The sequence below is a fragment of the Rana temporaria genome, chromosome 3 (assembly GCF_905171775.1).
Source record: "Rana temporaria chromosome 3, aRanTem1.1, whole genome shotgun sequence".
In the NCBI taxonomy this organism is placed as follows: Eukaryota; Metazoa; Chordata; class Amphibia; order Anura; family Ranidae; genus Rana; species Rana temporaria.
Window position 1 is genome coordinate 240,632,321 of NC_053491.1, and position 25,602 is coordinate 240,657,922.

The window sequence follows — 25,602 nt, forward strand, 5'->3', positions numbered from 1 at the left end:
AGAGGAAGGGACCACTGACGTTGGAGAGAAGATCTCCGGCCGGTCACGTGAGTGCCCAGCGGCACTCTAAGTAAGGTATTTTCCAAAACAAAGTTACAAAAAGGAGACACACTGCACATTATATAATCTTTTTACAAAACAGATTACGTTTTTACGACGACTTAAACTAGGGTTTATTTTCGGGGTAGGGCTTATATTGCAGCCATCCCCAAAAATAACGCTAGGTCTTATTTTCGGGGTAGGGCTTATTTTCGGGGAACAGGGTATATATATACACACACACATAATGGTGCATTATTAGTATTTTAATGTGATTTGACAAATATTAAACTTGCTATATTTTAACCATATTATTTATGTTCTTCCATTGGTACCTAAAAATTCCATCATTGTGTTATTTTCCACAAAAAATGCATTTTATGCAGTTTGACCAGTGGTGGTTTTAAAATAATCATCGTTATGGTTAATAACAAGTACAGAAGTGTGTCCTGACCCTTTATTGGCTGTCATTGTGAGGCTGCCCACACCATGTCAATGCATGATGCTGATCCAGGGCAAACTGCATCCATCTTACAAGTTGCTCAGCATCCGCCATCCTTCTCTTCCAAACTCTCCACTGGCTTCCGCGAGCCCAATTAATTTTATATCACTTGCCTCTCCTTTTAGATTAAAAGCTCCTAAAGCTGGGTACACACTACTATTTTTTTTCCATTCAACTCCACTCTCTGCCATTAGCTGAGAGCGTTGATCAGGAGTCGGTCGGCTGCTGATTTTTCAGCATGCACATCAAACAGCGACAGACATACACATGAGCCATTGTCAGATTTTTTTTTAACCGCCCGTTGTTTCCCAACATTTGGCCCGTGTGTACGGGGCTTCACCCTTTTGTATTGTGTTGTATTGTAACTGTGATGCTATTCGCTGAGAAAACTCTTGGCACTAAATAAATCTTGTTTTATTATAATATTAACAATGTGGGACAGAAGGTGGTAAAGATCTACGATAGCGTGTGCTGAATCTTTGTAATACCTATACTTCTTTTCTCAATATACCTGCAGTCTCATCTTGAATGCAGACCTGTTCATATTTGAAAATACCTTCTCATCTACTCAGACAGTGCATTACAAAACAGCTTTGGTGTTGATCTTTGTTTAAAGAAGGCAAAGTGGATAAAATAGAGAACATCTCCATGGAAATAAAGAACAAATAAAGACTTTTACGCTGACTACAGTGCAAAAATACTGGAATTCATCCTTTTAACTCTGAAGGTACCTTGTGCATGCTGCGATCAAAACCATCTTCCTCTCCTCCTGAAGAGAATCTCCGCGCTCGAGGCACTGCGGAACCAAAGACTTGGTGTCAGTGAAGCCTTTATTGTTGTCTTGTTTTTGCATGATACAGAACAATAGTATGAGTGGGGAAGAGCAGTCGTTGTCGCAGGCATTGTCTAGAAGACAAAAGCTCCAGGCAGTCCCAGTCACAACAAAGGATAGTAATAGTTTGTTCCAGTCATTGCAATGGGGTTTTCATTTTTTTTAATTTTACACAGTATTATGAGAGTAGGCAAAACAGTTGGTTTCCAGACCTACATATTTACCTCCATACATAATTTAAAGAAGATGTCTGCTCATCACCATTACCATACTATTTATACAAACTTAAAGTGGGGTTCCGGGCATAATTTCTTTTTTTTTGCAAGCTATAATTAATCACATTAAATAGTCCCTAAAACATATTAATAGCTCCCCAATCGTTCCAGAAATCATTACCAACAATTGCCTTATATCCTCCAGCTCATGTTGTGGCCGTATCCATCATATGTGTGGGCATGAGAAGCCCAGTTCCTTTATTCTTCCTGGTTTTCAGGGAGCGGTGCATGCTGGGCGATTTTTAGGCACAGTAATGCCCAGAGACTCCTGGAAAATGAGTGTCATCATTTCCCAGGAGGCAATGGGGTCTTAGGACAGGAAGTTGAGCCACCTAGGACTAGGAAGTAGGCAGATTACGAAATCTGCCTAGTAACAGGCAGAAAGAAGTGAGTAAAACTTTTTTTAAAGGAAACTATGAGGTTAGGAAAAAAGATATTTATACTCATCAGGGTGAATGCAGCATCGATCCGGTGCTGCATCTGTCCCCCGCCAATTCTGCACTAAGATTTGAGCAATCAAACACTGCTGATCGTTCAATTCTCCCCTCCACTCTCAACAGAGAGCTGTGACTGGTTCTCTGCTCTGCTCCTCCAGCATTCACTGGAGTGCTGGGCTGTGGAGGTGGCGGGACTGGTGGTTCAGTGTCCCAGCAGCTCACTGAGAGAGTCAACTGCCAGTCCAAGCATCTGGGTGAATCTGTAAAAGAGGGATTGATCCAGATGCTGGACGGGCTGAGCGACGTCAACCAACAGCGAGCTTTAGCCCGCTGTCAGCTTAAAACGGATCCCAGGAGTGCAGAACTGCACTCCTGTGATTCATAGGAGAAGAAGGGCTAAAATAGCTTTAGCCATACTCCTACCAGTTCCAGACCACCCACTGTATATATACGTCATTACTTTGACATTATATACCGTTGTTATGGCAGTAGCTAGCTGCTATAACCCCTGTATTTTTTTAAACACTGGGTGATCCTTTTTCACATAAAAGTGAGCCTGGCTGTGGATACGCCACAGGATCACTTTTTTAGGCAGTGGGAGAGGTGCCCCCCCGCTTGCCGTTTGTTTTCCTGCTCACTAGAGCACTCGTTACAGTGGAAACTATCTGATCCCGTGGGTCGATGGGCAGGAAGTCAAGTGAGGGAAAGATGGCCCCCACTCAACTCTATGCCCTTGGAGGATTGACGTCTGGCATCACTTCCACCTAACGGCCTTAAAGGGACAATTTTTTATTTATTTTTGGTAAATGAAAAATTACATTTTATTTTGCTTTTAAGGGTAAGTGTGAGATCTGAGGTCTTTTTGACACCAGATCTCCCAATAAAGAGAACCTGCCATGCTTATTTATATTACAAGAGATGTTTACATTCCTTGTTATAGGAATAAAATCGATCAAACAAAAAATAAATAAAGGGACAGTGTAAAAAAAAAGAAGTAAGTATTTTAATTTGAATAATTAAAATAAATAAGAAAAAAAGATTTTAAAGCGCCCCATCCTTCTAAGCTCGCACGCAGAATCGAACACACGTGTAAGTCGCACCCACATATGTAAACGGTGTTCAAACCACACATGTGAGTACATTTGCGAATAATCGCACCAACTATTATCACCCTCTCACCAAGCTGCTGGGCAATGGTCTTGTAGCCCATTACAGCCTTCTATAGGTCTACAATCTTGTCCCTGACATCCTTGGACAGCTCTTTGGTCTTGGCAAGGTGGAGAGATTGGAATCTGCTTGATTGATTGCTTCTGTTGACAGAAGTCTTTTATACAGGTAACAAGCTGAGATTAGGAACACTCCCTTTAAGAGAGTGCTCCTAACCTCAGCTCATTACCTATATAGAAGACACCTGGGGGACAGAAATCTTGCTGCTTGATCGGGGATCAAATATTTATGTCACTCATTAAAATGCAAATAACTTTTTAACTTTTTTCCATCAGTGTAGTAGATGACAGGCTGGCCTTTCTCTCATTTCTTGCTATCTGTGTCCCTGTTAGAGACAACCATCTCCACCATTTTCTCTGGTGACCTTTGTCATCAGGAGAGAAACTGATGAGAATCAAATATGTTATAGTTCTCAACAGAGCAGAATGTAAAGGGGAAATATTCCAGTAGGGTGGCACCATCAGAGATGGGGGTTCACCTGATATTAGGGAGATTTTCACTTAATTCCTGTTGTGGTTTAGAGGGCCGGGTGTGAGGGTAAATCTACCCAAAGGGGAAACAGACAACAACTAAAACCCAATTCTTACCATACTCTTTACCAAAAAAAAGGTTTGATTTGGGGTTACACTATGAAATGTATTGTTTTGAAACTTTCAACTACAGAGAATATGTTTTTTATTCAAGTGTAAGTTAAAACAAGGTAACACAAAACTACTAAATAATAGATAAACCTTTGTAGCTCAGAATTTGATATTTTTTTAATACCAAAGGCAGATATGTATGCATTGCATATTCTATAGCCAATCACATTTTACTAGCTTATCCTCCTTGCCACCCAAGGTACACACTCCACCCACAGGTTCCGTATATGCTCTCCATTGAGCACCTTTGCTAGCACAAGAAGATACATGGAGTAACAAGAAAATGACCTTGGGGCAAGGCAAGGGCTCTTTTAATATTTGCACTGGCCCTATACTTCTCTCTGAAATCCATCTGTATACTAGCGATTTCTATCCTACACCACTAAGATGTCGCAGTGAAATATTGCTTACTTTTTGGTGAGTACATCCAATACTCTGGCTCAGACTGGTAATAAGGATCAGGACTGTATGGGGGGAGGTACTTGGAGGACTGTACAAGGTCTTCACTTGTTTTACTTTTCGTTGCTTCATCGGGATCACCTGGAAGAAGATACAGACAAACTGAAGTGTCTGAATAGCTTTCGGTGCTCCAGCATGATACAAGCTCGGCAAAGTTATAATGAGATGCCTCATTCATTCTCGATATCGACCTCTGTTTCTCCCTAAACCAATAACGCTGTCCGAAAATGCAATAACACTTTCCCAATTCTGCTTCTAAAACAAATTATCTTCTACAACCTGTCAAATCTAATAATGCTTTGCCTCTTACATAATCTTTCTAACTATGATCACAGGTCATAATAAAGAAAAATACCCCTTTAGGCATAATAGTAGTACTATACAGTCACATTTAGAATATTGCCTCTGCAGCAAATTCCCTTCTAATTATAAAACAGATCACTGTACTGCTTCTGGTGAAAGACACAGATGATGGATTATAATTACATAAATAAACCACTGACATACCTCTTACGTTATATGCTCACTGGGATTTAATTATATTAACGTTATAGGTTTAATGGGATTTAATTATAACGCCTTGGAGTTAATGCTTTTGTTTATATTACTGTTAAAACAGTTATAATGCATGCAAGGCCTCATTTAAAGTGCCAGTCCACCCAAATTGATGTCTTAATTATAGGTGGAGTCTGATGGGCTGAGTTATTGTCTTACTTCTCTATGTATATGTCATAGATGCTCCAACAATAAGATCTCTCTACCATAATTCCCAACTTCTGTCCTGTTTTTGTCCACCTGGACGTTTTCAGGTCAGAATAGTCAGAGACAACTCAGGCCTCGTGCACACGACCGAGTTTCTCGGCAAAAACCAGCAAGAAACTTGCTGGGTGATATTTTTTGCAGAGGAAACCGGTCGTGTGTACATTTTCGGCGAGGAAACTGTCGAGAAACTCGACGAGCCAAAAAGAGAGCAAGTTCCCTATTTCCTTGACGGGAATGGAGAAACTTGCCTTGTTGAGTTCCTCGACAGCCTAACAAGGAACTCAACGAGGAAAACGATGTGATTCGCCCGTCGAGTTTCTCGGTCGTGTGTACAAGGCTTCAGAAGTCCACATCTGCATTTGGTTCTAGGTTAGAGACTTTAAGGGCCAAATTCTCAAAAAACCTGCCTAACTTAAATCTCAGCAGTTAAGTTACACTGACTTAAAATTTCTACCTAAGTGCCCGATCGTCAAAGCACTTACCTAGAAATTTCAGGCCGTGTAACTTAAGTGCCGCCGTCGTAAGGCGGTCCTCCTCTCCTGGGGGCGTTTAAAATTTAAATGAGGCGCGCTACCGCGCCGGCCGTACTGCGCATGCGTGTGACGTCATTTTCCCGACGTGCAGCGCGCGAACGTAATTAACGCCGGGCGGCTTTGAGAATTTCGACGGGACACTAAAGTTGCGACGGGTGAAAAAAAAAAGACGCGCCGGGAAAACAAATAATTATAAAAAAAAATGACAGCGTCGTTCAGCATGCATTCCTGAGAGGGAGAACTCCATGCCAATTTTCAAAGAAAAAACCGGCATGGGTTCCCCCCCCAGGAGCATACCAGGCCCTTAGGTCTGGTATGGGTTGTAAGGAGACCCCCCCACGCCGAAAAATTGACGTAGGGGGTCCCCCTACAATCCATACCAGACCCATATCCAAAGCACGCTACCCGGCCGGTCAGGAAGGGAGTGTGGACGAGCGAGCGCCCCCCCCCTCCTGAGCCGTGCCAGGCCGCATGCCCTCAACATGGGGGGGTTGGGTGCTCTGGGGCAGGGGGGCGCACTGCGGGCCCCCCCACCCCAGAGCACCCTGTCCCCATGTTGATGAGGACAGGACCTCTTCCCGACAACCCTTGCCGTTGGTTGTCGGGGTCTGCGGGCGGGGGCTTATCGGAATCTGGGAGTCCCCTTTAATAAGGGGGCCCCCAGATACCGGCCCCCCACCCTAAGTGAATGGATATGGGGTACATCGTACCCCTATCCATTCACCTGGAGGCAAAAAGTAAAAGTTAGTAAACACACAACACAAGGCTTTTTAAAATAATTTATTATTCTGCTCCGGATGCCCCCCCTGTCTTCTTTATTAGCTCTATTTCCAGGGGGGCTTCTTCTTCCACTCTCCGGGGGGGGTTTCTTCTTCCGCTCTCCGGGGGGGGCTTCTCCGCTCTCCGGGGGGCTTCTTCCATCTTCTCCCCTCTTCCGCTGTTGACTCGGCGAACCCCGGTTCTTCTCCAGCTGTCCGGTGCCTTCTTCTTCAGCGCTGGCTGCCTGCTATGTTTGTGTGTTAGCTCAATTAGTAACAGGCAGCCGGCGCGGTCTTCTGTGACGTCAGGGTCTTCTGTTCTTCTCCCCTCTTCCGATGTTGACTCGTCGCATCTTGTCGCTGTAATGATGGAAGCGCGCCTTGCATCCCATTTATATAGGCATCACCGTCCCATCATGCTCCGGTAGGTACCCACGTGGTGGGTGCCTACCCACGTGCACCCACCACGTGGGTACCTACCGGAGCATGATGGGACGGTGATGCCTATATAAATGGGATGCAAGGCGCGCTTCCATCATTACAGCGACAACAGGCGACGAGTCAACATCGGAAGAGGGGAGAAGAACAGAAGACCCTGACGTCACAGAAGACCGCGCCGGCTGCCTGTTACTAATTGAGCTAACACACAAACATAGCAGGCAGCCAGCGCTGAAGAAGAAGGCACCGGACAGCTGGAGAAGAACCGGGGTTCGCCGAGTCAACAGCGGAAGAGGGGAGAAGATGGAAGAAGCCCCCCGGAGAGCGGAGAAGCCCCCCCCGGAGAGCGGAGAAGCCCCCCCCAGAGAGCGGAAGAAGAAACCCCCCCCGGAGAGTGGAAGAAGAAGCCCCCCCTGGAAATAGAGCTAATAAAGAAGACAGGGGGGGCATCCGGAGCAGAATAATAAATTATTTTAAAAAGCCATGTGTTGTGTGTTTACTAACTTTTACTTTTTGCCTCCAGGTGAATGGATAGGGGTACGATGTACCCCATATCCATTCACTTAGGGTGGGGGGCCTTATTAAAGGGGACTCCCAGATTCCGATAAGCCCCCGCCCGCAGACCCCGACAACCAACGGCAAGGGTTGTCGGGAAGAGGTCCTGTCCTCATCAACATGGGGACAGGGTGCTCTGGGGTGGGGGGGCCCGCAGTGCGCCCCCCTGCCCCAGAGCACCCAACCCCCCCATGTTGAGGGCATGCGGCCTGGCACGGCTCAGGAGGGGGGGGGGGCGCTCGCTCGTCCCCACTCCCTTCCTGACCGGCCGGGTAGCATGCTTTGGATACGGGTCTGGTATGGATTGTAGGGGGACCCCCTACATCAATTTTTCGGCGTGGGGGGGTCTCCTTACAACCCATACCAGACCTAAGGGCCTGGTATGCTCCTGGGGGGGAACCCATGCCGGTTTTGATTTTTAAAATTGCCGTGGAGTTCTCCCTCGGGAATGCATACCAAATGCCGTCGCTGGAATGGGCCTTTACAATGTGTGACTAACTTTCCACATTATAAAACCAGCCCTAGTTTTGCGCAGGCAAATTCGGAACTTAGGCAGAAATCACAGTGATGAAATGCTTTGAAAATCTGCTTAAGTCCTCATTTGCATACGCAAAGCTGCATTTCAATGAGAAATGCCCCCAGTGGCGGATGCGGTACTGCATCCTAAAATCTGACCGTGTAAGTGTCTTACACATGTCAGATTTTCTGCCTAACTTTGGAAAAAGCCTTTTGAGAATCGTTTCCAAAGTTAGGCACAGGGATACGCAGGCTGAACAGCAGTTAAGTCTGCGTATCTCTTTTGAGAATCAGGCCCTAAGAGCCTATCTATAGAGAGTGGTAGGCCTTACCACTGTTTTAACAGAACAATTTATAAAGGACTTAGCACTCTACTTACTTTGGGACTCCCAAACATGTGAAATGCTTCAAAAATGGATGTAACAGTGAAAAAAAAGAGCCAGGAGGAGAACTCAGTCACATAACCTGTCAAAATCATGGAAACAGTCTGTCCTCCAATCACAGTGTACACAAAGGCAACTGCATGGAACAATACAGGCTCTACTACTGAATCTAATACAAATTTAGTCGGCAGTGTGGAGTATTACTGCAGTGTCCAGTGGAGAGCAGACAGTGATATCTGCTTTCCGTTTTAAATCAGTCCCCATGTATTGAAGCCAAAGGGTCTTCAAACTAGATTTTACAGAAAGCCATAAATAGTGCCTTTGATCACTTAGAAAAAGGTTTTCTTTAAAACATACCTTGCAATATGAATACAGTTAAAAACATTTTTTTAAAATGTGCACAACTTTTTTTCATTTTGCTTTTGTTCGTTAACCCCTTCACGACCGCCATAAAGCAGTTTTACTGCTACAGGGCGGCCAGGGCGGCCACTGTGTGTGTGTGTATATATATATATATATATATATAAAAATACATGATCCCACACTTTTGGGTAGTGGGCGCTGCCCGTGGTTTACTTTCGCTGCGATTATGCACAGCGAAAGCTGATCAGCACGTACCGCAGCCTCGATGTCCGCTCGATCGATCATTACAGAGGCATAAATATAGTCTGCTCATGTAAACAAGGCAGATTGCCGTTCTGTCAATAGGTAAGGAATGGATCAAAGCAGGGACAAGGATCCATGTCTTCCCTTAGTAAAAGCACCTCCCACACAGTACACAAACACTGGCTAGACACACAGCTAACCATTTGATTGCCCCTGATGTTAACCCCTTCCCAGCCAGTGTCATTAGTACAGTGCATAATTTTAGCACTGATCACGGTGTTAGTGTCACTGGTTCCCAAAAAAGTGTCAAAAGTGTCAGTTAGTGTCCGATTTGTCCGCCGCAACATCGGAGTCCCGCTATAAGTCACTGAGCACCGCCATTACTGGTAAAATAAATAAATAACTAAATAAAATCTCCATAAATATATCCTATAGTTTGTAGACGCTATAATTTTTTACTAAAAATATGTAGCAGAATACATATTGGCTTAAATTGAGGAAGAAATTCGATAAAAAAATGTTTTATTGGAAATATTTTATGGCAGAAAGTAATTTTTTTTTTTCAAAACTGTCTTTTTTTTTGTTTAACCACTTAAGGACCGGAAGAATTTCCCCCTTAATGACCAGGATTTTTTTGCGATACGGCACTGCGTTGCTTTAACTGACAATTGCGCGGTCGTGCGACACTGTATCCAAACAAAATTTACGTCCTTTTTTCCCATAAATAGAGCTTTCTTTTGGTGCTATTTGATCACCTCTGCAGTTTTTATTTTTTGTGCTATAAACAAAAAAAGAGCGACAATTTTGAAAGAAAACCAATATTTTATACTTTTTGCTATAATAAATATCCCCCAAAAAATGTATAAAAATGTATTTCTTCATGAGTTTAGGCCGATATGTATTCTTGTACATATTTTTGGTAAAAAAACACAATAAGCGTATATTGATTGGTTTGCGCAAAAGTCTTATAGCATCTACAAAATAGGGAATAGATTTATGGCATTTTTATTATTTACTTTATTTTGTAGACGCTATAAGACTTTTGCTCAAACCAATCAATATATGCTTATTGTGTTTTTTTTTTACCAAAAATATGTATAAGAATACATATCGGCCTAAACCTATGAAGAAATACATTTTTATACATTTTTGGGGGGGATATTTATTATAGCAAAAAGTATAAAATATTGTTTTTCTTTCAAAATTGACGCTCTTTTTTTGTTTATAGCGCAAAAAATAAAAACTGCAGAGGTGATCAAATAGCACCAAAAGAAAGCTCTATTTGTAGGAAAAAAGGACGTAAATTTTGTTTGGGTACAGCCTCGCACAACCGCGCAATTGTCAGTTAAAGCAACGCAGTGCCGTATCGCAAAAAATTACCTGGTCATTAAGGGGGAAATTCTTCCGGTCCTTAACCTCCTGGGCGGTGTTCCCGAGTCTGACTCGGGGTGAGATTTTTGGGCTAGGATCGGTAACCCCGAGTCAGACTCGGGCTCGCCTCGCTGGATGTACAGGGAGTTTTACTTACCTTGTCCCTTGATCCAGCGATGCCACCGCGCTGTGTGAGCGAGCGGGACCTCGCTCGATTCACACAGTGCCTCCGTGTGACGCCGATCTCCGTTCCCTGCGACGTTACGACGCACGGGGACGGAGAACGGCGCCAAATTCAAAAAAGTAAACAAACACTATACATACAGTATACTGTAATCTTATAGATTACAGTACTGTATGTAAAAAAAACACACCCCCCTTGTCCCTAGTGGTCTGTCCAGTGTCATGCATGTCATTTTATATAATAAAAACGTTTCTTTCTCCCTGCAAACTGTAGATTGTCCATAGCAACCAAAAGTGTCCCTTTATGTCAAAAATGGTTTTAGATCAGCTAAAAAACAGCGATAATAAATTATAATCACTTGCAGAATTGTGCGATAGCGATTTGTGGGGAAATTCGTCATAAAAATAAATAAATAATGACAGCAACTGAGCAAATTTCAGTGATTTTGATTTGATTACATTATTGAATAATTTTTATTATAATTATATTATTATTTGTTATAATTATTTATAATTATTTATTATATTATAATTTATAATTTTGTTTTTAAAAAAATGTCATACCCGGGATGCCTATTAGATTCTTGTTTGGTCAGATTTAAGTGAGTTATTTCTAAAAATTACAGGCCTACAGTTTAAAATGCCAAATTTCCTTGCAAATAATGGTACCGCTTTCAGCATGTTTTTTCTGAAAGAATCATACCGCCAGGGAGGTTAAGTGGTTAAACAAAAAAAAAGACAGTTTTGAAATAAAAAAATTACTTTCTGCCATAAAATATATCCAATAACATTTTTTAATCAAATTTCTTCCTCAATTTAGGCCAATATGTATTCTGCTACATATTTTTAGTAAAAAATTATAGCGTCTACAAACTATAGGATATATTTACAGAGATTTTTTTATTTTTTTATTTTACTAGTAATGGCGGCAATCTGCGATTTTTAGCGGGACTGTGACATTGCGGCAGACATATCGGAGACTTTTGACAAATCTTTGGGACCACTGACATTTATACAGTGACAAGTACTATAAAAATGCACTGCTTACTGTGTAAATGTCACTGGTAGGGAAGGGGATAACACTAGGGGGCGATCAAAGGGTTAAATGTGTTCCCTCCTGTGTGTTTCTAACTGTATGGGGATGGGACTGACTAGAGGAGGAGACATATCGCTGTTCCTATTTAGTAGGAACAGGCGATCTGTCTCCGTTATCTTGACAGAATTGGGATGTGTGCAAGTCTCAAGCAAGAAAATACAGCCACAGTGACCCCTGTGGTGGGATGACTATTGCACAACATAACTGAACCAGAACTTGCAGGAGACTGCAGTATGTTTGCAAAGAAAGTTGGGTCTGGAGTCATGCAATGTGGACTTGCTACAATTGTGCAAGTCATTTTCAAACTTTCAGCTCAAGTGCTTGCTATCTGGGTAAGTTAATAATTTCCTTTCATCATATTAGTTATTTAGAATGATTCATTTTATTTATAATTTGTTCGTATATTTAGATTTGTTTCAAATATTTCCTATTTTTGAATTGAATTTGAATATGAAGATTCTATTCTTTAAAGCGGAGTTCTGGCCACAATTTCACTTTTTAAATATAAATACCCCTGTAATACACAAGCTTAATGTATTCTAGTAAAGTTAGTCTGTAAACTTAGGTCCTTTTTGTTAGGTTGTTACAGCATTTAGACACTTTATAAAATAGAAAATGACTGGGGCCATCTTAAGTGTGGGCATCATGAAGCCAGACTGTATGACTTCCTGGATTTCAGCCTTGCAGATCTCGCACATGCTCAGTGTGCAAGCAGTGTAATAGGTTTCAGATCAGGTTTCAGCACCTGTGCTGTCCAAGTCACATGATTTTTCGAGACTGGGGAGTGCACAGACTCCTGGGAAGTTACACCCACTACATTCCCAGGAGTCTGTGCGGTGTAGGTTAGGAAGCTTAAGCACCTAGGTGCAGGAAGAGGGAAGATTAACTATTCTGCCTAGCAACAACACTTTGAAGGCATCTAAAAAAAAAAAAAAAATCTTAAAGGACTAATGAAATTTTTTTAAAACTACTGATGTAATGTTATATTTATGGGTGGAACTCCACTTTAATTATCCTATTCTGTTTTATTCTATTACATACCATTTTTTTCTATTCTATAAGGCAGTCAAAGTAGGAATCATCATAATATTTTACTTTTTTTTTACCTTACTGTATGTATTACAATATGTTTCCATTTCAAATTCATTTTCAAATTTGAATTACATTTTTTTTTTCAAATTCATTTTTAAATTTCAATTCCAAATAACGAAAATGTCATCTGAATTTCGATTCATACTGAAACAAATCATACATATTTCAATAATATTCAATTTTAACTTTTATTTACTATGATTGATAGTTACTGTAGTTTTTCATGTTACTTTCTGGCTGTACATGATTCCCTGTAATAAACGTATTGTGGTGTTTCCATAGAGAAAAATCTGGTGCTGCTTTGCATAGAAACCAATCAGCTTCCAGGTTTTATTGTCAAAGATCAATTGAACAAGCTGAAACTAGAAGCTGATTGTTTCCAATGCACATATGCACCAGATTTTGCACTCTCCAGTTTTAGTAAATCAACACTACTGGTCTTTATAAAGCTCTTGTCTGGGAAGATATATTGCTTAGTTTATATATTATGGGACCATAATATTAGAAAGTTTGCAGAATTATTTTCTCATTAATGCTTAGTTGCTTGTGTGTTCTGCCTTTTTTGGATCGGCACACAGTTTCTGGGCTGACTCCTAAAGCCCAATTGATCATTTCAGATGCATTCAAAAGTTGTTTAAAGTCTCATGCCATGTACACACGATCAGATATCTGATGGAATCTAAACCGATGGATATTTTCATCAGATATCCGATGAAGTCGACTTTCATCAGTCTTGCCTACACACCATCAGTTAAAAATCAGATCGTGTCAGAACGCGGTGATGTAAAACACTACGACGTGCTGAGAAAAATGAAGTTCAATGCTTCCGAGCATGCGTCGACTTGATTCTGAGCATGCGTTGATTTTTGACCTATGGATTTCCCCACAGACGATCGTTTTTTTTCTATCGGTTTTTTAACCTTAAGAAAAATTTAAAACAGGTTCTATTTTTTTTCACCGATGGGAAAAAAAACGATGGGGCCTACACACGATCGGTTCGTCCGATGAAAACAGTCCATCGGTCCGTTTTCATCAGGCGAACCGATCGTGTGTACAGGGCATAACAGTTTGTTTTCTTCAAAAATCAGCCACATCTTGAGTAAAAAAAAGACCAGTAGCTGTAGAGTGGGAAATTTTTTCTCTGCGGGGAAGCAGTGGTCCCTTTGCAGATGTCTGACACATCCCCTTGCTGACTCAGCTCAGAGTCCAGAGCTCTCCAATTAGCGAGGAGCATGAGCAAGGAGCGTGAGCTTTGCTGATTCAGAGCTATAGGTCTGCGTCAGCAGGGGGTGTGTTAAGCCTCGTACACACGATCAGTCCATCCGATGAGAACGGTCTGAAGGTCCGTTGTCATAGGTTAACCGATGAAGCTGACTGATGGTCCATCACACCTACACACCATAGGTTATATAACCGATCGTGTCAGAACGCGGTGACGTAAAACACAACGACGTGCTGAAAAAAAACAAGTTCAATGCTTCCAAGCATGCGTCAACTTGATTCTGAGCATGCGTGGATTTTTAACCGATGGTCGTGCCTACTAACGATCGGTTTTGACCTATCGGTTAGGAATCCATTGGTTAAATTTAAAGCAAGTTGGCTTTTTTTTAACCTATGGGGCCTACACACCATCGGTTTTGACCGATGAAAACGGTCCATCAGACCACGGTCCTCTGGTTAACCTATCGTGTGTACGAGGCCTTAGACGTCTGCAACGAGATCATTGCTTCCCCACAGAGAGAAAGGGTTTTAGGATGAAAAGAACTGAGACTGTTGAACACCTTTTGTTCTGATGTACTTATTTAAAGTGTTACTAATCCAACAAACGTAAAACCTGTGTTTATATGCAGTAAAGCATGCTTGTCATACTCACTGTGGAGCCTAAGGGGTTAATCATTTGCAGTGTGTAAAATGACTGTTTGATCCCGTCTTCTCTAAACCTCCCCTCCTTCCACTGACTCCTAATAATTTTCTGATAACACAGAGTTTATGGTGTCAGACTGCACATGCTCAGTTTGGTGTGTATTGCTAGAGAGGTTTTCTTTTTCTAGGGAGGGTGCGAGTGATCAGCACAGGGCCAATCAGCACTGTCCAGACAGAGGGTCAGGGGTCTTTAAGTCTCATAGGTCAGTCAGAAAACTCCTCCTGCAAGCTTTAACCACTGCATGCCTGGACACTGATAATAGTCACAGGACTGCTCTAACTGCTTCTGAGAAAAGGTATTGATCAGTTTATATTTACTAAAATAATTGCATTTCCATGTTCTGTGTACTGTGGGAAACCAGATATAGTAAATCCCGAGTCCTGGGTTTAGTAACACTTAAAATGGAGGGTTCAGTTGGGCTTTAGAGAACACTTTCTTAGCCTAAATAATTCTGTATGAGGCTTAACCTAATACGATTCAGCATAACTATATGTACACATACAAACAATGTAGAACAAAATAAAATAATATACATTTGGTAATTTAATGAGACAAAGAAAAAAGAGCAGCAACCCATGGTCACCAATTACAACACTTTCCACTTTTCATTGCCTTACTGAATACACTTGATGAATATGTACATAGACACATGTGACATGTGTTAACTAGAAACATGTCAATGGAGATATGAATTACACAGAGCAAGAAAATGCAGAGTAAGTGGTTTCAGTTTGCAAGGGTCAGCACATCTGTAAGTAAGCAGCTGGACATGAGCCATACTTAAAAAAAAAAAAAAAGAGGAATAAAGCTCTTACTTACACCATGACACAGAGCCGGTTGGGCATTAGACAAAGGAAAGAAGGAAGAGAAGACACATAGTAATGCAGATTTTAGTTATCAGTAATCTCCATTTTATTTATTTATCTTTGTAACACTACTGCTGTTATATACTATATCACTATGAACAAACTAAAAAAATACACTACTTACTATTTATATAATTTCTACATGCTGGAAGTACCAAACCACAGCACACTGCAAGGCAATCGACATTTCACAAGCTTAGACAGACATTTATTCTTCTTTTACAAGTTATAACACAATGAGAATGAGCATTAACCCAGACCACATGCTCATTTGACGCAGAAGCATGCTGCCTCCATAAGGTGGAAAAGCTAAAAAGGAGGCTAAGAGCTAACCCTGCTTAACCACTTGACAACTGGGCCTATTTTGGCACTTCTCTCCTTCATGTAAAAATCAAAATTTTTTTGGTAGAAAATTAATCAGAACCCCCAAACATTATATATATATATATTTTTTTAGTAGACACCCTAGGGAATAAAATGGCGGTCATTGCAACCTTTTTTCTTGCACGGTATTTGCGCAATAATTTTTAAAACGCCTTTTTTTAGGTAAAAAACTGTTTCATGAGTTAAAAAATAACAAAACAGTAAAGTTAGCCCAATTTTTTTATATAATGTGAAAGATGATGTTATGCCGAGTAAATAGATACCTAACATGTCATGCTTTAAAATTGCGCACACTCATGGAATGGCACCAAACTTTGGTACTTAAAAATCTCCATAGGCGACGCTTTAATTTTTTTTACAGGTTACTATTTTCGAGTTACAGAGGAGGTCTAGTGCTAGAACTGTTGCACACGCTCTAACGCACATTACGATACCTCACATGTGGGGTTTGAACGGCGTTTACATATGTGGGCGGGACTTGCATGCGTGTTCGCTTCTGCGTGTGAGCTACCAGGGACAGGGGCGTTTTAAAAAAATTGTTTTTTATTTTATTTTTATTTTACTTAATTTTTTTATTTTTACACTTTTTTTTACATTTTTTTTTTTTTTATCACTTTTATTCCTATTACAAGGAATGTAAACATCCCTTGTAATAGGAATCACTGTGACAGGTCCTCTTTATGGAGAGATGTGGAGTCAATAAGACCAGGCTTACAAGCATGAAAGCGGTGAAAAAAAAATCACCGATCACATGCCGACAGCCGCAATTGCGGCTTTGTTAACTTCCGGGTATTGGGTGTGACGTCATAATGATTCGCTCTCCGGGCCCCCGATGGCACAGGAGAGCCCGGGGAAGCACCGGATGGCGTCGGGAGGGGGGGATGTCGTCCCCCCCGCCGCCTATAAGAATGATGAAGCGCAGAACTGCTGCTTTGATTGTTCTTATCGTGCACAGAATCGGCGGCTGAAGACGGTGATATCTGAATGATGCCTGTAGCTGCAGGCATCATTTAGATATCACCGCACAAAGTCGAGGACGTTAAATGACGTCTTCAGTTGTTAAGTGGTTAAACATAAACTGCACTAAGCAATATTGTATCTAAACTGGCTACATAACCCCAGTGCAATTTCAGAAAAAAAAAGGAGGCCTACTTTACACTCATTCACATGTAGCAGAATTAAAAATGTTAGGACCTGTATGTGGCCACACCCCATCTTCGATAGATTATAGATACATGGTTTATAGGAAATCAACCTAATTCCCATGGGAATTTTTAGGTAACATGTATTTCAATTATTTAAAAAAAAAATCATCTCTCTTTTCTATATCCAATAAAACTCATAAAAAAGTACAAAGTAGCGGTGGATATATACAAAGTGCTTATGCATTCAACATGAATACCTAGATATCCCAAACCATGGACAATTGCTATCATCATCATCATATGTGTCTTCATTCATTAGATCTCCGATAATGGGATGCACCTAACATGTTTTGATTGCTTTTCCTCAGGGGTTGATGGGTGGATCATATAAATTGCACCACAAACCATACAAAGAACATCAGCTGACTGTATTAAAAACAAAAGTGCAAATTTGCTCCTTGTTTCACAATGCCAGCCGGTCACAAGAACCTGCCCAATAGATGAGACATATGCACCTTGAAGTCACAGGAGCAATAGAACCCCCAGCTTGTGCAAGTCTCCATCACTTCAGCCTGAAGAGACCCCTCATTTCACACTGCTAGCTGGTCACAAGAACCCACCCAACAGAAGAGGTATATGCATAGCGCTGACCTCTACACTATTGTTTTCACAAGGGCTGAACTGATGGAGACTTAAGCCCTGTACACATGGCCCAGAATCTCGTCAGGAAAAAAAACGTAGTTTTTCCTGACGAGATTCTTGGCAAGAATTTCTTGCCGGCCGAGTGTACACACACTCCATTCAAAAGAACCGCAGTTTTTTTGAATGGCACGAACGCGGTGACGTCATCAACTACGACGAGTGTGCGCTCGTCACATTTGATGCCATCGCCACCATCCTGCTACACCCTACATATGCCTTGGAAGCTACCACGCATGCGTCAAAGTCATTTCGAGCATGCGCGGGTTTCCACGGTGACAGGTAAGTATACAGACGCTTGGGTTTCTCGGCAGGAAAACACTGATCAGAAAATAGAGAGCAGGTTCTCTATTTTCCTCGTCTAGATTCTGGGCAGTTTTCTTGACGAGAAACCTCAAATCCTCGTACACACGCACGGTTTACTTGGCAAGAAAGCTCTGCCAGCAGTTTTCTTGCTGGTTCTTGCCGAGAAAACCGAGCGTATGTACAAAGCTTTAGCACAAAGCTTTATCGTGCTTGTGTAGCCTCAGAGTGCATATGTCTCTTCTATTGGGAAGGTTCTTGTGACCGACTGGTGACGTGAAACAAGGGCTCTCTTGACCCTTCTGTTTTTTTTTTTAAATTTTAAACTTTTATTATCGTATAAAATACAGTTGACAATCACCACAACACCCTTCTGTTTTTAATACAATCTGTTGATATTCTTTGTATGGTTTGTAGTGCAATTTATACAATCCACTCATCAACCCCTGAGGAGGAGCAATTGAAACATGTTGGGTGCATCCCATTATAGGGGATCTAATAAATGAAGACACATATGATAATAATATAATGATTGTCCCCAGTTAGGGATATTTGGGTACCCATGTGGAATTCATAAGCACGTTGTATACATCAACCTTTACTTTGTATTTGTTTTTAAGTTTTACTGGATATAATAAAGATATATGATTTTATGAGAATAATTGTAATACATGTTGCCTAAAAAGTCCCATTAGAATTAGGATGATTTTTTTGGAAGATTATGGATGTTGGCAATCTACTAGATCGGGAGATAGCTGATTTGCATAATAGCAAAAACCAAAAACGAAGACAAAGGAAGTCTTTCAAGACTCATTTTTCACATGTTACATAATGAGCATGTAATGTAGACTTGTAAGAACTGCTAGCAAAGTCCAAACATTCTATAAGCACAGTGCAGTTCACCTCCCCAGGGTACTGGGGACCACCACAGAAATCCAATGTAATTACAAAGTTTTTGAAATGCAGTAATTCTATAGGTTAGGCATGCAGCTATACCCTCCAAATAACAGTGTTCTATTAGTTGCTTAAACACCAAGCACTGCATTGAAGAGGAAGGGGAGTAAGCATGCACACCATGAAAGGCATTAGAATTACTTTTGTTTGTTAGCGGTCAATATAGATTTACAATTTCCCACATCTTTTTTAATTGAAATGTAATTACCTTTTTTTAACAGAAAGTTCGGAAATACAGGCAATCTCCTATCTGTTTAACAACCCTTGATAACACAGTGAGGGTCATTTACTAAAGGCAAATTCACTTTGCACTACAAGTGCACTTGGAAGTGCAGTCACTGTAGATTTGAGGGGAAGATCTGAAATGAGGGGAAGCTCTGCTGATTTTATCGTCCAATCATGTGCAAGCTAAAATGCAGTTTTTTATTTTCCTTGCATGTCCCCCTCAGATCTACAGAGACTGCACTTTAAAGTGCACTTGCAGTGAACTTCAGTCAAGTCCAACTGAACCTTTTGATTTTATTACTGTGATGCAGTCAGGCTACAATGCACAGTATTACATGTGGGTTTCTTTTTTATTTGTTAACTTTCTATTAGCTGTACCAAACTGTTAAAACACTCTTAGCAGCATGTTGGAGGGGCAGACCTGGTTTGTAGGGACTACAATTGAGTGAAATGAAATGCTGGAGGGGCAGGTGGATCTATCTGTGCACCAAATGGATCAATAAAATCTTTGTTATGGCTTTTATAATGGACAGCAACTCTCTTTCTTCCTTTTAAGTGATGTTAGAAAAAAATAACCTGTAAGTATTGTTTGTAGTTTTAGATGTACACGCTATGGTTTTGCTTTCTCACAATACAAGTCTATTAAACTGGCTAAATGAAAACACTCTCTGTGTGGCTTATATCTTAACAGTTGTTTGAAGTGGGCTTTAATGCCTGGAAGGTGGTTTTGCTTCTGTATCATTTGACAGCTATGTTTGGCTCTCACAGCGGTCACATGATTGGGAGTCCATTCCACTGGATCTTGATCAGAAGCCATGGCCGAGAGCTGTTGGTAACAACTTGGTCAGAGTGCTTGGAGTGGCCAGTCACCGTGCTCCCAGTACACGACCCCATGCCACCATGGGCGCATATGTGACGGGGCATAAAAGCCCACCTTACTTGCTGCCAATGAAGCCATATCAACTACAGAGCACCTTCTAGTGGTTATTCTACAAATTACATTAATCTGACTGCAAATTAGTCTGCAAAGCAACAGTAGCTCAGGGGTTCACTGTTGCCTACTAGGAGGTTGTATGAGGTGAGGGTCCCGACCACAAGCAGGGTTAATTTTTTTTTAATCCCCTTTATAGAGGCATTTTAGCCTACTAAAGCATGCAACCCACACTGAACATTCAGATTCTACAGAGTAGAATGCAAGCATTAAACATAAATCAAGCATACAACACCAGTCACTGATCACTGTAGTTCACACAACACAACAGGGTGCAGCATGCTACAGGATTGAACAGTACCATGCCGTTTATAGATGGGCGGTTTCCGGTAAATGTTACTCTCTCCAACGGCTGTGAGGATAAAGGAAGAGGAAAAGGGAGAACGAGAGAGGAAAAAGACAGGAGGAAAAGTGAAGGAGGGAGTGTTCAGAGAGGAGAGGAAGTACAGGAGACAACGATCACACAAGGCAGAGTCATGACGTGAGAGAGGTGACAAGCAGAGGTGAGTGGCAGAAAAAAAAAATTAGGTGATATGAAGTTGTGAGCAATGAAGTAAATGAGTAAATGGTTATATAAACTAGTCATACAGCTTGGGGACAAATTAGAGAGTGGTGTGTACTGTGAAATACTGTGACGTCGTAAGGTTACCAGTGCTGAATATTTGTGGGAAGTCCCACTGTGTGGTATGTGGGAATATACAGTACAGATAATGCAACAAATCTGCACTGATTTCATTTTTACAACACTACATTCGTACATAAAAGTGCAACAAAATGTCTGATACAATGTGGGCAACTGGTCATATCAGATGTGGATATAGGTTAGTAATTCTAAAATGTGGTCCTCATTTGCCAGCAATTACTAACAGTACATGTTTTCCAGACCTTTGAGTAGCAGCACAGGTATGATAACTTACAGTAGTTACGATATGAAGATTATTTCACCTATAATTGTGTGAGGAGATCTGAAAAACAGGAACTGTTGGTGTACTCTGAGAACTTAATCTGGGGAACAGCGGACTAGACATTAAGCTTCTTTTCTTCACATGCTACAGGAATGTTGGCTCCATGGGGCATTCACTATTGACATTAATACAAAGATCCCCAGGCTTTAATAGTGCAAAATGCAACAATGAACAGTAAGCTATAGCAAAATAATCATCTTTTAAAATGCTAAAATATGACCTTTAAAGTGTACCTGTGCTAAGAATAAAAAGGTTATAGACAGTATCATATGCAGTAATTACCTGTAGTTGTAATTACTGGAACCACTGCAAGTAAAACCCCTACACAGGACATCTAGTGAACCCCATGGAGTCTTGACCCTACGCTAAATCTAAGCTGAGTTGAAGTGCAGCAGCAGGAATTGCCCATATGTAATTGTCTCTGTGGTAGAGAAGCACCTACTTACTGACAGAAAATTTGTCCCATGTAACACCTTCAGGATTGGCAAGATGGTGGTGCCAGCATGATATTTTGAACCCTGGTATTGTAACGAACCTGTGGTATTCAGTGACTGCAAAGATTCAGTGAAGCATATAGCAAAAATGTATTACAAGTGCTGCAAGGGAGTACGAGTTTGTTTTACAGGTGCTGAAAGTACATTACCAAAGATGAAGTTATCAGAACTACAGTCATTTTTGCTCAGCTCCAATGGGCGAAACACATAGTTTTGCTCGTCGAGTTCCTTGTTAGGCTGTCGAGGATCTCGGCAAACCAAATTTCTCCATTGCCGTCGAGGAAAAAGAAGACATGCTCTCTTTTTGGCTCGACGAGATCCTCGACAGTTTCCTCGTCGAAAAGTGTACACATGACCGGTTTCCTCATCAAAAAAAAAAACATCAAGTTTCTTGCTGGTTTTTGCCGAGAAACTCGGTTGTGTGTACAAGGCTTCATAGTCATTGTTGCATTTTGTACTGCCTTACTCAATACACACTTGTTGTTACATTTAAATGAAAGGACTTTGACCACACATGTATGGAACCTGCTACCACTTAGGACTATGACCTGGAGACAGGGTCCAACCATATAAATGCATGGAGAGGATACTCCCTTAAACAGTTAAAAGAAAGGTCATATTTCATTGTTACTTTCCAAAGGGCCTTCTTGCTTTCCTACCTGGAATATGGAAGTGCCGTGGAGCTTGGTAAAGGGTCGGTGTGGAGCAACGAACATCTACCTGGCTATAATAAGGGGAGTTACGGCCACTCTCTGTGCCTGAAAGAATGTTTATGGACATGCATAGAAGAAAAAAATTAAATAGAGGATTCAAAAAAAGTGCAAAAGAATAGTAGAAAAAATAAATGAAGCAAAGAGGAAAGAATATACAGCAAGAAGTAAGAGAAAAAAAAGAAGAGCAGAGACAGTGAGGAGCCAAGATTTAGAGGAACATCACAGTCAAGATGGGACAGCTCTGTTGGTGCCATCTTGAGGTTATGAAGATGGAAGTCGGAATTTACCATATTCAATGGCAAAAAAAAAAATATAATAGTAAAAGAATAATTAAACAGTTTATCATTTGCACTTTTAAATCCAGCATTAGATTTAAATGCATTCTGCTGAAGTCAAATGTGTTAATAGAAAGAAAGAATTGTGATTGTTAATATAACTCCGCAATACCTTCTTTTGACTATAAACAGGTCAACTTTTTGTTCAGCATAATGAAGATTTAGCTGTCTTTTGATAAACCTTATATGGAAAATAAACCAATGGGAATCGTTTATTGAATAAGTTTATGAAAATAAATGCAATTTTTTTTCCCCTTTTGTCCAAAAAAAAATAAAAAAAAAATAATAATGAACATTCAGCCAACTCGAGTAAATGACCCAACAATTGACAGCTTATAGATTTGTAACTTATATGACTAGTTCTTTAATTATTTATATCTCTATATAAGCAAATCCTATTAAAAGAACTATTATATCATCCTGCTTGGGTTAAGGATTCATTCTTCTTTATAAGGAACTGCAATACAAACATTGTTTACTTGAACTCTTAGTATCGCAATAAATTTTTTTCTAGTGTATGGTTCAAGCTGGTCATACTCTGGTATGAGTGACCATGTAATATGATATATATATATCATCTTAGACACCAAGAATAAGATTGTTTCTAAAAGTTACCTGACTTGGTATTTTAAAAAAAATAAAGAAATCCAAGAAAAAGAAACAATATTTCAGGTTGAAAATATTTATTCATCAATGACAGTGATGGGTTGTTGCCTGATGTGTACAAGCATAACTGCCTAAACCTTTCAGACATAAACCTTTTATACTTTTGGCACTTACTGAACAGTCATTTTCATTGGGTATCTTTAGTTCTAACGCCACAGCAGGAAAAGCGAAGGCACTTTAAATGTTGACCTATGGACTAAGAATGGTGACATAAGTGCCCAAATATGGTAAAATGTGGCTTCTTTTAGATCAGATTCACATACAGTGATGAAAATAAGTATTTGAACACCCTGCTATTTTGCAAGTTCTCCCACTTGGAAATCATGGAGGGGTCTGAAATTGTTATCGTAGGTGCATGTCCACTGTGAGAGACATAATAAAAAAAAAAATCCAGAAATCACAATGTATGATTTTTTTAACTATTTGTTTGTATGATACAGCTGCAAATAAGTATTTGAACACCTGAGAAAATCAATGTTAATATTTGGTACAGTAGCCTTTGTTTGCAATTACAGAGGTCAAACGTTTATTGTAGTTTTTCACCAGGTTTGCACACACTGGAGGAGGGATTTTGGCCCACTCCTCCACACAGATCTTCTCTAGATCAGTCAGGTTTCTGGGCTGTCGCTGAGAAACACGGAGTTTGAGCTCCCTCCAAAGATTCTCTATTGGGTTTAGGTCTGGAGACTGGCTAGGCCACGCCAGAACCTTGATATGCTTCTTACAGAGCCACTCCTTGGTTATCCTGGCTGTGTGCTTCGGGTCATTGTCATGTTGGAAGACCCAGTCTCGACCCATCTTCAAAGCTCTAACTGAGGGAAGGAGGTTGTTGCCCAAAATCTCGCAATACATGGCCCCGGTCATCCTCTCCTTAATACAGTGCAGTCGCCCTGTCCCATGTGCAGAAAAACACCCCCAAAGCATGATGCTACCACCCCCATGCTTCACAGTAGGGATGGTGTTCTTGGGATGGTACTCATCATTCTTCTTCCTCCAAACACGGTTAGTGGAATTATGACCAAAAAGTTCTATTTTGGTCTCATCTGACCACATGACTTTCTCCCATGACTCCTCTGGATCATCCAAATGGTCATTGGCAAACTTAAGACGGGCCTTGACATGTGCTGGTTTAAGCAGGGGAACCTTCCGTGCCATGCATGATTTCAAACCATGACATCTTAGTGTATTACCAACAGTAACCTTGGAAACGGTGGTCCCAGCTCTTTTCAGGTCATTGACCAGCTCCTCCCGTGTAGTCCTGGGCTGATTTCTCACCTTTCTTAGGATCATTGAGACCCCACGAGGTGAGATTTTGCATGGAGCTCCAGTCCGAGGGAGATTGACAGTCATGTTTAGCTTCTTCCATTTTCTAATGATTGCTTCAACAGTGGACCTTTTTTCACCAAGCTGCTTGGCAATTTCCCCATAGCCCTTTCCAGCCTTGTGGAGGTGTACAATTTTGTCTCTAGTGTCTTTGGACAGCTCTTTGGTCTTGGCCATGTTAGTAGTTGGATTCTTACTGATTGTATGGGGTGGACAGGTGTCTTTATGCAGCTAATGACCTCAAACAGGTGCATCTAATTTAGGATAATAAATGGAGTGGAGGTGGACATTTTAAAGGCAGACTAACAGGTCTTTGAGGGTCAGAATTCTAGCTGATAGACAGGTGTTCAAATACTTATTTGCAGCTGTATCATACAAATAAATAGTTAAAAAATCATAAATTGTGATTTCTGGATTTTTTTTTTTGATTATGTCTGTCACAAAGGAAATGCACCTACGATGACAATTTCAGACCCCTCCATGATTTCGAAGTGGGAGAACTTGCAAAATAGCAGGGTGTTCAAATACTTATTTTCCTCACTGTACACCGCTCTGCGCATTACAGCAACATGCAATGTATACTTCAGTACCATTAATTCTGAACAGCACTTCAATGTACTTTGCTGACATGTGTTGAACTGTAGAGCAATGTGTAGCATGCACTTACAGTAAATACTTTGAGTTCTGAAGAAAATGCTACATAAACTTTTTGATGTGTTTTGGTGTGTGCATGGCTGCCCATTCAAACACATATTAACCTGTATATGCTAAATGCACTGCAAAGATGTAAATGGACCCTTAATCTTTCTGACCAATATCTGGTTACTTATCAGCTTGATGTTCTAAGGAGAGCTGCTATGAATATCATAATCAATTCCTCATCTCTAAAGAGTACTAGCAGGAGGTAACA

The 25,602-nt window shown here is 40.8% G+C and overlaps 1 protein-coding gene across 2 annotated transcripts in view; it reads right to left on the reverse strand.

The window, feature by feature from the left end:
* Positions 1-25,602, reverse strand: part of ABLIM3 (actin binding LIM protein family member 3) — a 349,775-nt gene that overhangs the window by 33,218 nt on the left and 290,955 nt on the right. For both annotated transcript variants that reach the window (XM_040344529.1, XM_040344528.1), the window contains 4 exons: positions 22,315-22,413; positions 20,498-20,548; positions 4,365-4,478; positions 1,273-1,337 (listed from right to left, as the gene is read on the reverse strand). In XM_040344529.1, the coding sequence (XP_040200463.1) occupies positions 1,273-1,337; positions 4,365-4,478; positions 20,498-20,548; positions 22,315-22,413 (329 nt within the window). The remainder of the gene's footprint in view (positions 1-1,272; positions 1,338-4,364; positions 4,479-20,497; positions 20,549-22,314; positions 22,414-25,602) is intronic.